This window comes from Dermochelys coriacea, chromosome 4 (assembly GCF_009764565.3).
Source record: "Dermochelys coriacea isolate rDerCor1 chromosome 4, rDerCor1.pri.v4, whole genome shotgun sequence".
Classification (NCBI taxonomy): domain Eukaryota; kingdom Metazoa; phylum Chordata; order Testudines; family Dermochelyidae; genus Dermochelys; species Dermochelys coriacea.
In genome coordinates this window covers 6,031,769-6,043,904 of record NC_050071.1, presented here as the reverse complement: position 1 = coordinate 6,043,904, position 12,136 = coordinate 6,031,769, and the positions used below count along the sequence as shown (strand labels likewise).

Here is a 12,136-nt window from a genome sequence, read left to right as displayed (position 1 = left end):
TTGCACATCTCTGGGGGCAGATTCTCAGCTCATGACATTCTTTAACATTTCATTGACTTCATTGCAGCCATGCTGATTTAAACCAGCTGAGGGTCTGCCCCATGGTATTTACAATAAGAGCAACATCTGAGCTATGTTTCACAAAAGTAATGTTATGATAGAATAAACAGAATAAATACAATGGAACAGGCATCTCCACTGGTGATTCTGATGATCTGAACAGGAACTTGGACATTTGGAGATTGGCTCAGGCTTATCACTGACAATTTATTTCCATTTCCATTTATTTTCAAAGTAAGCTATAAAGAAAATGTTCTGTAAACAGTAAAGTGTCTCTTTGAAGCAGCTAAGCATTAAGGGTGAGGAGAATTAGGCCTTAAGTCATGCACACACACATGCAATCACAGAGAAATATACTTTAACTTTACAGAAAAAACAAACCAGCTTCAGGTTACAGATAATGGAAGCCAAAAGCGAAACTTAGCACAGAATCTTACCTGATCTGCTGTCCAGTGGTCCAAAATCCAAAGAATATTTCACCACATGATAGTTGTTCCATACATAAAGGAGGTTGTCCCTGGGGTTATAATCCACAGCAGCGATGTACTGGTAAGAGTTTGGAAAGGGAACATCCACCAGACTATCCTTGCTTTGGTCAGTATTGTAAATATAGTCTATCTTATTTCCTGTGGCTTCATTGTCATCATCTTCATACACAGACTTAACCACATATAAAATCCCACAGATCATGAAAGCGTTGGAAGCTGACCTTTTGTCATAGGCTGTATCCCACGTCCCTTCGATCCTTAAGGTGTAAGGGTTTAACTGGCTAATGACAATTTTGCCATTGTTTTGTTCAGTTGCATAGATTACCCATAGCCCATTCTCATCAACCGCCAGGTCTATGTCGGACTTGCCTCCCCACCTGTAAGGAGAGGTGTCATGGTAATTAGCATTTGCTATGATAGCCTCCCCACTTTTTATTCTTGTCCTCAAGTCAAACTTGACTATATTCCTGGTTCGCTCCTTGTTGAAGAACAAAGCCCCATCGTACACTACAAATCCAGTGCCATCTACCCGGTGAGGGAGTTTATAGGTAGTCGTTGGTCTCCCAGCTATGAAATCATCCTTGGAAGAATACTCCGTCAGGGTGTCCGTTCTGTACGGGGTCCAGGGCATGTAATAAATCTTGTCAGAAGCCTGTAGAGGGTCCTTGCACCAAGCCCCAGATTGATGGTCTGACTCAAATAAATGTTCACTCTGGTATACACCTTTTAGTAGGCCAGGACAAAGAAAAACTGTTGGAGGGGAAAAGAGTTAAACACAAAAAAAGAAAGTTAAAAAGAGCTCTGATGGTTTGTTATTAACTTCTAATAGTTTATAGCTCTGCAGCAGAGTATGATCAGCCCACAACAAATGTAGTCTATTTGCAGATTACCTTCACCACGGGCAGTGTGTGGTCTAGAACAGGACCATATTGATTTTTGCTGCCTTTTCAATCAACATCCGTTCATTTTCTTATTGCTTTTGGAATCTATTTTTACTGGTGTACTTACTTGGATTATTCGCCTTTCTAAACTCTGAACTGAATATGTATTCCCAAAGGGTTTACGGGTTTGTATTTTCAGATTATATTCTACACTATATCTATACCTGCTAGGTGAAGGGGTAAATTTCTGAGGAATTGTTCCACATATTTAGTTTGAACAGTCTGCTGAAGATTGCCCTAGAAATGGAAATTAAAAAAAAGTGCCCATCCTTACAGCCCAGGTGGAATTAAATATTTAAAAGGTACCATGGCAAAGCAGAGGCAAATTCCTCAGCAACTCAAAGGAACACTGAAAGCAAACAGGAAGACAAAAATACCCTAGTATGGGACATAACTAAGAATAAGATTTTTGAAGCTGCTACAGAACACACAGAACATGCAGTCCACACGATTAAAAATGAACAATGGATGAATACTGAGAGAAGAAAGAAAAGACAGGAAGAGAGGAAGAAAGGAAGGAAAAGAATAAAGTTCACTGGAGAGGAACCCAAGATCTAGATTTTAATCAGTTAAAATGTCCTGTTAAACACAGTAGTATTCAAATTTAAAACATATACCTTCTACGGTTACATGAGAGGAGCATACAGGAACGGTTTGGCTAGCTGTGCTTTGCTGCTCAGACTTCAGAATGGAAATGGGACAGGGATCAGCTGGTTCGGTTTGGTTTTAGGGTGATATGTTGCATGGACAGAGGTTAGGAGAAGGCACCGCACATGTGCCTTGCCGATGTAAGAATTAAAGTAACACTTAAATCTTATCTTTGACTGATAAGCTGAGGGAGAACCATGCTACAGTGCAGTACACACAGCGTGGGCCAGAGCACAACCTGGCAAGCAGTGAAATGATTGCAGTATGTGACAGCGAACTACAGTGCAATCTAGTTTATATTCTCCCTTTGATGCCCCGATTAACTCTCATTCACTGGATTTATGCATCTGTATTAAGGGAAGAATATACTGCAAATGTATGTGTATTGGCACACTGGGAGTGCTACGGGATATTAGAATATAAAAAACAAATTGATGGAGACAAAGTAAATTTCAAGTGCACACCAAGGTCCTAATCCTGCAACTGATCCAGGGGTGGACCCTTGTGCTGATGCAGACTGACATGGAAGAATGACTTAAAGCTACATGAGTTCTAGACACAATATCAAGAGGTGGACCGAACTCTCAGTCAGGTCAATGGGAGTTTTGCCATTGACTTCAATGTGAGTTGGAGGGGGCTCATCACATATTACAATTGAGTCAATGTTCTTGTGTGTGTTATTGTGGTATGAAGATGACCTGAAACATAACAACTGGCCAGGCACAAGTGTCCCATTAGACATTTCTATTAGCATGGGGCTGGTATACAGGGCAGTTGAATTATCACTTCTTGCTTAGAAGTCAACCAATTATTTTCAACAGTGCAGAAGTTGATTAAGCCCCCTGAAAAAAGAGAGAATATGGGAAAAACCACAAATTCAAACAATACACAAAATTTTGGGCCACATCCTCACTAGTAGAAACTGATAGACCTCCATGGATGAATGAAGCTGTGACACTGTTTTACAGTTGCTAATGTACGGGGGCACTGTGTCTACAGGGTCTTTTAAAAAAAATAATCATGCTTTTAGAGTAGAAGATTGAGAAAGAAAACTATACCAGTAAATCTTTTCAGCAAAAAATATATATTATCTTGTGAAGTTGAGCAGCAGAGAAACTAAATAAACTTTAACAAAAAAAAAGTGAGCATTAATGACAAAAGTATTTCAACTAAACGTTAAACTGTTAAATGACTTAGCCTATAAATAAGTAATATATATATAATTTGAAAGGTATTTAATTACCTTTTTGTTCCACTTCTATTGTAGAGAGAGAAGTAAAGAGAGAAAGGAGAAAAGAGAATAGATTAATGGTACTGTATTGGCCAGGTACTTTTCTATACCTCTTCCAAATGAAAGGAAGTATTATTAATTTACTTCAGTTATTGCTATATTTTTTGAATGTTATATGTATATATATGTAAAACATCTTTTCCTCTGATATACACTAGATAAAATACAGGCACATGACTTAGCTGTACTACAATCTTAAAAGCAATCAGGGCCTGATCCAAAGTCCATTGAACTCAATCAGAGATCTTTCCATTGCCTTTGGATCATGCTCAGAGCATAAAATAAGATTTTTATTAATTGAAATAGAGTTGAAACAGATTTCTAGATAGAATAAACTATTCAGGATAGGAACTGTCTTGATATCCATGGCCCAAATCCTGAAAAATCAAATGAACCTGCACAACTTTATCTAGGGGAGTATTTCCACTGGCCATGAGTGGACTGCTCAGGTGAGTAAAGTCATACAGATCCCTAAGTGTTCACAGGATTTGGGTCTAGGTCTTGTACAGAACCAAGCACGTCATCAGCACTTATAAAATCATCATCATCATCAAGATGGCCTCCCTCATTAACAACAAAACAACGGGAAGGATTTAAATACACCGCTATTTTAAAATACAAATGTAAATATTCATGGCTGTTAAAATATTAACATGTTACTAATATTAATGTGCTACCAAAAAGCCTATATCCTGTAACATAGATCTATTCTGTTTATCAGGCACTATAGTGCTTTCAATGAGTTTCATCCTTTTTAGCAGACCTGTTCCCCTCAGTGCGGAACTACCCTATTCAGCATGTGTACACTGCTGAAAGGCTTTGGTGCCATAACCTTACAGCCTATCCCAAGAAGCATTTACGGCCTGAGCCAAAATCCATTGAAGTCAATGGAAAGACTCCCATCAACTCAATCTTCTTTGGATCAGGCCCTTGAAGACGTAGGCGGTGGGTATCATAGGCTGGGGGAGGCTGTGCCTCCCCAAACAGCCTGACATGGCCCCGCCTATGCTCTGCCCCCAGGACTTTCTTGCCTACTTCCAGTTCCCTTCCCGCTCTTCCGGGGCACAGTGGCTGGGGAAGGAAGCCTGGTGCCAGTGCTGACAAGGCCTGGAGCTGGGGGCGCTAGGGCTATAGCCATGCCACGCTGCCTGCCCGGTATTGGGGGTGCTGGGAACACACCACTCACCCAGCGCTCCGGTGGGGGCCTGGGAGTGGGGTATCTGGGCTCTGGCAGGGAGGGGCCTTGGGCAGAGGGGGAGGGGCCAGGGGCTAGCTGCCCCCAACAGCTTGTTCACCCGTCATCCATGCTTGCAGAGCAGATATCGACTTTTCACCCAGAAGTCTTGTGTAGAATCTCAGAAGAGATGGATATCCTAAACTTTTTCCTTCCACTGCACTGCACTACTCCATTTTATATGCACCATTCCTAAATGTGATGTTGTCTAATTAAAATATAACCATGACAATCATTATTGTTACCACTGTTATATAATTGCAGCGAATCTTATACAAAGTATAACACATGGCCAGAAAGGGTTAAACAGCTTGCAGGCTAACTAACCCAAAGCCAACCTTTAAAGACATGTTAGAAAGTATGTGAATGGTAATTAGGGCCATTGGATGCTAAATAGGCTAGAACTCTGAAATGCCAACCTGTATTGTTAGAGAATTAGAGGTGATGCTAATTGTATGTCTTTACTTATAGATGCTGGCCATGTAAACAGACAGTTCCTGTCTGTCACTATAGCTATTGATTCAGAGATCAAAAGGGGATATTAACATTTAGATGAATCTTGGGTGCAATGATGTCATTGTCTATATGTCTCTTTAAAGTTTGTGATAAATTGCTTAATGGATAAATTATCTTACGTTAATCCACGTAGTTAATTACCCGTGAGGTTTAGGAAACAGAAGGTTGCATCAAAAGCCTATTATTCACCCAAGACTCTACGGTCAAGTGGCTGCTAGAAAACTGTATAGAAGACCCTTGGGTCCCAATCCTTTTCGTCTCAGATCTACTAAAGCTTCATCGGGGAAGTTTGAGTCACAAGATTGAGATCCCAGTCCTAAGCTGGAACACCCTGAATATGATATTGGACATTGGACTATATAACCTATGGACTAAATTCTAAAAGAACTCTTTGCAACTACAAAGCTCACCATCTCTGCTATGAATCTGAATTTCAAGACTGTACTCATGTCTGTATGTATACTGATCTTTTAACCATACTCTCTCTCTCTTTTCTTTTTAAATAAATTGTAGTTTAGTTAATAAGAATTGTCTGTAAGCATGTACTTGGGTAAGGTATGGAATATTCATTAACCTGGGAGGTAATGTGTCCAATCCTTTGGGATTGGTAGAACTTTTTTATATGATGAATAAGATTTTCAGTAATCCTCATCATACTTGACTTGGGTGTCTGGGTTACTTTAAGGGAACTATGTTCTGGGCAATCAGTGAGGTAATAGAAAAGCTGTTTTATGCTGGCTTGGTAAATCTACATATTGAAATGTCCACCAGCTTCGGGGAATGCCTGCCCCATTCTTTGCAGTTCACCCTAATTGAGTGACCTCAGTTGGCTCCCACGGGACTCTGGTCACAGTCACCCTCGCACAGAATCAGGAGATAGCAGGCCCCTTTCCTCCCCTTAAGACCACAATACAGGCAGGGATTTTAACATTCAGCTCTCAAACGGCTGTTGTCACCAGGTAAACTTGATGTTCCTACAGTAGATGAGGCACTGATCTATTTCCTGTCTGCCCTCCTGCTTGTGTCATGAGGTTGCACTGTATTAGGTCACTAGTTGTGCAGTCAATCTGAACCAAGTCACTGGTGCATAGCAATGCAGGCTTCAATGGTGTAGCTTATATAATGCTGCAGCTTATATAATGCTGCTAGCATGCTTGCATCTGTTGAAAATCACTCCTTCGTGGGAAGGAAAGCACACTGAAGACAACAAACAGCCCTGATAAAGAACCAACACCTTCTATGGCCCACCCAGAGAAAATCAGAGAGACACAAAGTCAGCTGCTGCAGTATCAAAATTTAAGAAAAAAGTTGTGATCCGTCTAACAAAACAGCAACAAAACAGACAACACATCTTAAAACTAATAACAGGAGAGGCAAGAGGAACACTGCATGAATTTGCTCTGAATGAGAGCTATAGCTAATTGTTCAGGGAATAGGCCGTAGTCCAGTTAACAGAAGACACACCAAATGGCTCACCATTAAAAATTCAACATTTTACAGAGCACCACTGAAAGCCTCAGAGACATCTGAAATTAACAGTTCCTTCCTGTACTTAGAATTCAGAGATACCTATGGTAACAGTATGAGAAGAGTTAGCAAATTATGACATGTTAATGATTCTGTTGTAGATAATGTGATTTCTGTATTCATAGGTAAAGATGCACCAGTCTTAACCTTGGACATCTGCATTCATGATGAGAAGTAGACTTACAACCTAAATATTACTGGATGATTTAGTTGGGGATTGGTCCTGCTTTGAGCAGGGGGTTGGACTAAATGTCCTCCTGAGGTCCCTTCTAACCCTGATATTCTATGATTCTACTGTTACTGTTAAAAATCTTATTTTATACAGCAATGTACATGGTGCTTCACTGAAAAGAAAAATAAGAGTACATCTATCTAGGGTCATAGGCTAGAAATGGTTTACGCGCTACCCAAATTCTGTTCTGCTGGGCTCTTGGTGCCTCATCCACTTGAGGTGGAAGGCACAACAAAACCCATAGAATATCACTGGGGGATGTCACTTGTTTCTGGGAGAAGTGAACATTTACTGGTAGTACGGCGAGGTTCAGAGAACTGAGAGCGACACTTCCAAGGACAAGGGGCAATACCACAGAGGAAGGTACATGTGTTTTGGTTTTGCCTGCCAAGAATTCACAACATGCATTTCCAGGCTGTGGCTTCTCTGTGAGATTGATCCTACCAGCTCTTCAAGTTCAAAGAGAAAAAATTTAGGAACAGGTTTGAATCTTATCTATATCTATTTTTCTATATATGGGGTTTCAATCTATAGCTCCTGATGTGGAAAGAAGTGTGAACTACCCATAGGGGGTCAGATCCTGCTGCAAATTTCTCCAAAGTTCAGCGGTCTCTGGACTTGGTTCAGACTCATCTCTAGCTTAAAACAGATTAAGGTGAAGAGTGAAATGACTCTAGCTAGTCGCTCTCAAGGCCTCAGTGGACTTAGCTACATGGCTGATTCTGCAGGAGAGCGGGTTGACACTAGCATTGCAAAAGCAGTAATGCAACCAGTCAGGATTAAAACCAAGTGGACCCAGCAGTTACAGAGAAACTTGCACAGCACCTGCCAACACTACACCTGGCTGTCGCTGGCCATAATTAATTTTCTTGAAAAATGAGAGTGTTTTTTTTTAAAGGCATAGGTGATGTGTCTCAAAGCTTCTAGCCCCATAGGAATTGTTACTGATTCATCTTTCCTACTGTACTGCTGGCAGTGTAGTGGATAGGAATTTATGCTTCAGAGGATGGCAAAATCCTTTCATAATGTGCCGAAACAATTATGCAATGCTATAGATAGGGGGAAACAGACTGGAGGAGAGAATTTACTCATGACCAGCTGAGCACTGTGAAGAATTCATTACCCTTATCTTGCTGAACTACATGTTATAAGTGGTTGTAAAATGCCAGCCACAGTAGATGACCACCTCCTGCTTGGTGGTTTCCATAGGTCACGCAAATAAGTACGTCCTTCTATTGGATCTAAATTTACTGATCTGGAATTTCAGTGGGCCAGATTCTCCTCTTGATTATACTGGTGCAACTCCACATTGCTTCAAAGGAGTTGCACTGTGGTATCTTGGAGGCCTGGAGAATTTAACCCATTGAGTGTCCCTTGGTTCTCATATCATATAATAATAAGAAAAAAAATAAATGTACTGAGCAGTTTTCACTGAATCTCTGATTCCTTCATAGTGTACTATAGAATGGCATTTCAAAACTATCTGCACTGCCATTCACAGAACTTAACAATTTGCTCAGAAAGTATGAATTACAGAGAAGTCTGCATCATAGTTGCAATGTCTGAATGGGCTACAGTACTTTAACGATAAAGATTTCAGTTCACAAAATTCACACACTGCACATATCACTGAGGTGATCCTAACACTTCATCACAACTTAAGCAACTGTAGACATGTTTATTTCTCTTACAGCAAGTCCTGCTACACCAATTCTCGTTACTGCACTCATTAGCATGGATCAACGGTATCCCCTACACCTCCTGTGCTGTTTGCAACATGGCCACCATTAGTATCAACATCACTATGCTAGCATAGAAGCAATTCAAAGAACCGCTGTACAAGTATGGGACGTTACTCTCTCCACACCCCAATTCCTTCCAATGTTTCTTTTGAGTAGTATAGCTCACATATACTCCTTGCAAGGACAATATTTGATCTCCATAGGTGCCACAATAAATACACAGATTCCATGATGACACCCAGGGTCTCCATTAACAAAACACATGTTGATAGCACTGAATAGCCATCTCTCTAAAAATTCCTTCTTAACAGTCTCCAGCACACTTAACCCACTTGAGCAGACTACAACATTAATTGTTGTCTTCCTTATATATACTTAGAAGCAAGTCTAGTTCTTCTCAGCCATTAATAAGGCATATTTAGGAGACAACCACCACTGTGTCACATGTACAGTCCTGCATGGCACCCTCTGCTTTTGTAGCACGTACAAGGGAATAACGGGTATAGTTACCTGCCCCAAAGGCTGGGAAATTTGATGGGTCTTGAAGTGATTGAGAGAGCCCCAGTAGAAGAGAGAGGGGAGCACATACTGGGGGAATGCAAAGATGGCCCCTCCTCCTCTGGAGATTCTATCAACTGATTGATCAGCCAGGGTATGTGCGGGAACTGATTGGTCCCTTGCTCTTCCATTTCATCAATTTAAACCTTAGCCCAGGTTCTTAGGACCCTCCTCTTGCTCCATTTGAGCTCTGCTGAAGAAATGGGAAGTTCTGGAGAGCAGGGTGTGGTTGCACCAGAGTTTGGTATGCTCTGAAAGGACATAACAGCAATGGGGCTTGTCCCAGCTGTGTTCGTTTGGGTTTGAATATTTCATAACATTCCAGTTTTATAACTGTTCATGGACTGGAAAAGTAAGACTTTTCCACACGTTCAAACATACAACAGGAGCAAACAACTCAAGGATGAATAGTTTAGGGAGAATACAGTGGGCGGGGGAAGGCTTAAAACTAAAGAATTGTGTACAGTGCTTTTCCAGCTTTTATAAAAAGTGTCACACCAGATAGTATATTGAGAAAGGATGGCTCCATTCTCCTCCACCCTCAAGAAGAGTTAACAATTTACATCCATCCATCTATCTACCCCTTTGTTTAACTCAAGTTAAAGATTTTATTTAGTAACAAAATACTCTCAAGAACAGATCATCCAATCTGTGTTTATTCCGTCATGAAAAAGGAGATTTTTTTTATACATCTAAATGATCAAAGATCTAGAAACCATGACCTATGAGGAAAGATTGAAAAAAATTAGGTTTGTTTACTCTGAAGAAGGGAAGACTGAGGGGGGGCATGATAACAGTTTTCAAGTACATAAGATGTTGTTACAAGGAAGAGGGAGAAAAATTGTTTTTCTTAACCTCTGAAGATAGGACAAGAAGCAATGGGCTTAAATTGCAGCAAGGGAGGTTTAGGTTGGACATTAAGAAAAACTTCCTAACTCTCAGGGTGGTTAAGCACTGGAATAAATTGCCTAGGGAGGTTGTGGAATCTCCATCATTGGAGATTTTTAAAAGCAAGTTAGAAAAACTCCTGCCAATAATGGTCTAGATAATATTTAGTCCTGCGTGAATGCAGGGGCTGGACCAGATGACCTCTTGAGGTCCCTTTAAGTCTTACAATTCAGTGATTCTATGCAAAGCTGTTTGAGCTAGGAGTGAAGGACTACATCAGCCATCCCAATGACTGTTGGTTTATGTCCTACACCTCTCTCCATGGTGAACGGTCACCTTTGAGATCAGGGGAAGTGCTTGAACTCTGGATATAAACAAGAGGTGACTGGGGGTCCTCAGCTCCAAACCTTGATCTGCCAGAGTCCACATTTGTTAAGGTTCTGGGTGCACTGCAAAGTCACACATGGGGTGGGGTGCTTGAGAAAGAGGGTGGGCTGAAAGTTGAAGGAGTTTGTTGGATATTTATTTATATATAAGCAGCCTTGTACACTGGTCTTTGTATTGGTTATTTTAATTAATGGGGTGCCCATAAGCCAGGCCAGGGAACTATAAAGATTTTTAGAAATCTAAATAAATACATAAATCACTTAAGGAAATTAAGAAAGTTAAAAGTGTCGGAGAGGTTGGAAAAGCAACAAGATCTTCAGTGAGGCCACTTTCTGTCTTTCAGAAATTCTAATGCATGTAATCAATCGCATCACACCATGTATTATATAAAACTGTTGGATGCTGTGACACAGGCATGCCCTGGCAGGAATCAGAGTAGCAGCCGTATTAGTCTGTATTCGCAAAAAGAAAAGGAGTACTTGTGGCACCTTAGAGACTAACAAAAACTAGCCATCACATTCAGCCCCCAACTAAAACCTCTCCAACGCATCATCAAGGATCTACAACCCATCCTGAAGGACGACCCATCACTCTCACAGATCTTGGGAGACAGGCCAGTCCTTGCTTACAGACAGCCGCCCAATCTGAAGCAAATACTCACCAGCAACCACACACCGCACAACAGAACCACTAATCCAGGAACCTATCCTTGCAACAAAGCCTGTTGCCAACTCTGTCCACATATCTATTCAGGGGACACCATCATAGGGCCTAATCACATCAGCCACACTATCAGAGGCTCGTTCACCTGCGCGTCTACCAATGTGATATATGCCATCATGTGCCAGCAATGCCCCTCTGCCATGTACATTGGTCAAACTGGACAGTCTCTACGTGAAAGAATAAATGGACACAAATCAGACGTCAAGAATTATAACATTCAAAAACCAGTCGGAGAACACTTCAATCTCCCTGGTCACTCAGTTACAGACCTAAGAGTGGCTATTCTTCAACAAAAAAACTTCAAAAACAGACTCCAACAAGAGACTGCTGAATTGGAATTAATTTGCAAACTGGATACAATTAACTTAGGCTTGAATAGAGACTGGGAGTGGATGGGTCATTACACAAAGTAAAACTATTTCCCCATGTTATTTCCCCCCCACCCCCCACCGTTCCTCAGACATTCTTGTCAACTGCTGGAAATGGCTCACCTTGATTATCACTAATAAAGTTTTTCTTCCCCCCCCCGCCCCGCTGATAATAGCTCATCTTAAGTGATCACTCTCCTTACAGTGTGTATGATAAAACCTATTGTTTCATGTTCTCTGGGTAAATAAATCTCCCCACTGTACTTTCCACTGAATGCATCCAAGGAAGTGAGCTGTAGCTCATGAAAGCTTATGCTCAAGTAAATTTTTTAGTCTCTAAGTCTTTTCTCTTCTGGCAGGAATATTACATCTATGGCCAATAGTCCACTGAAGGGGGTTATGTGGGATCTCTACCAAAAGCTAAGCATGAGCTGGTTGTCATGGTTATTGCAGGATGTTTACATAGAAAACATTTTTAGAGCTATCTGACATGTAGAATACTGGCTTCCAAAATTGGTGGAGGTGAAACTTGT

At 41.0% G+C, this 12,136-nt stretch overlaps 1 protein-coding gene across 1 annotated transcript in view; it reads right to left on the bottom strand.

Moving 5' to 3' along the window:
• ADGRL3 (adhesion G protein-coupled receptor L3) overlaps positions 1-12,136 on the bottom strand; it is a 682,597-nt gene that overhangs the window by 295,905 nt on the left and 374,556 nt on the right. Inside the window, 2 exon segments of the mRNA XM_038399396.2 lie at positions 498-1,298; positions 3,381-3,395. Of these exon segments, the coding sequence (XP_038255324.1) occupies positions 498-1,298; positions 3,381-3,395 (816 nt within the window).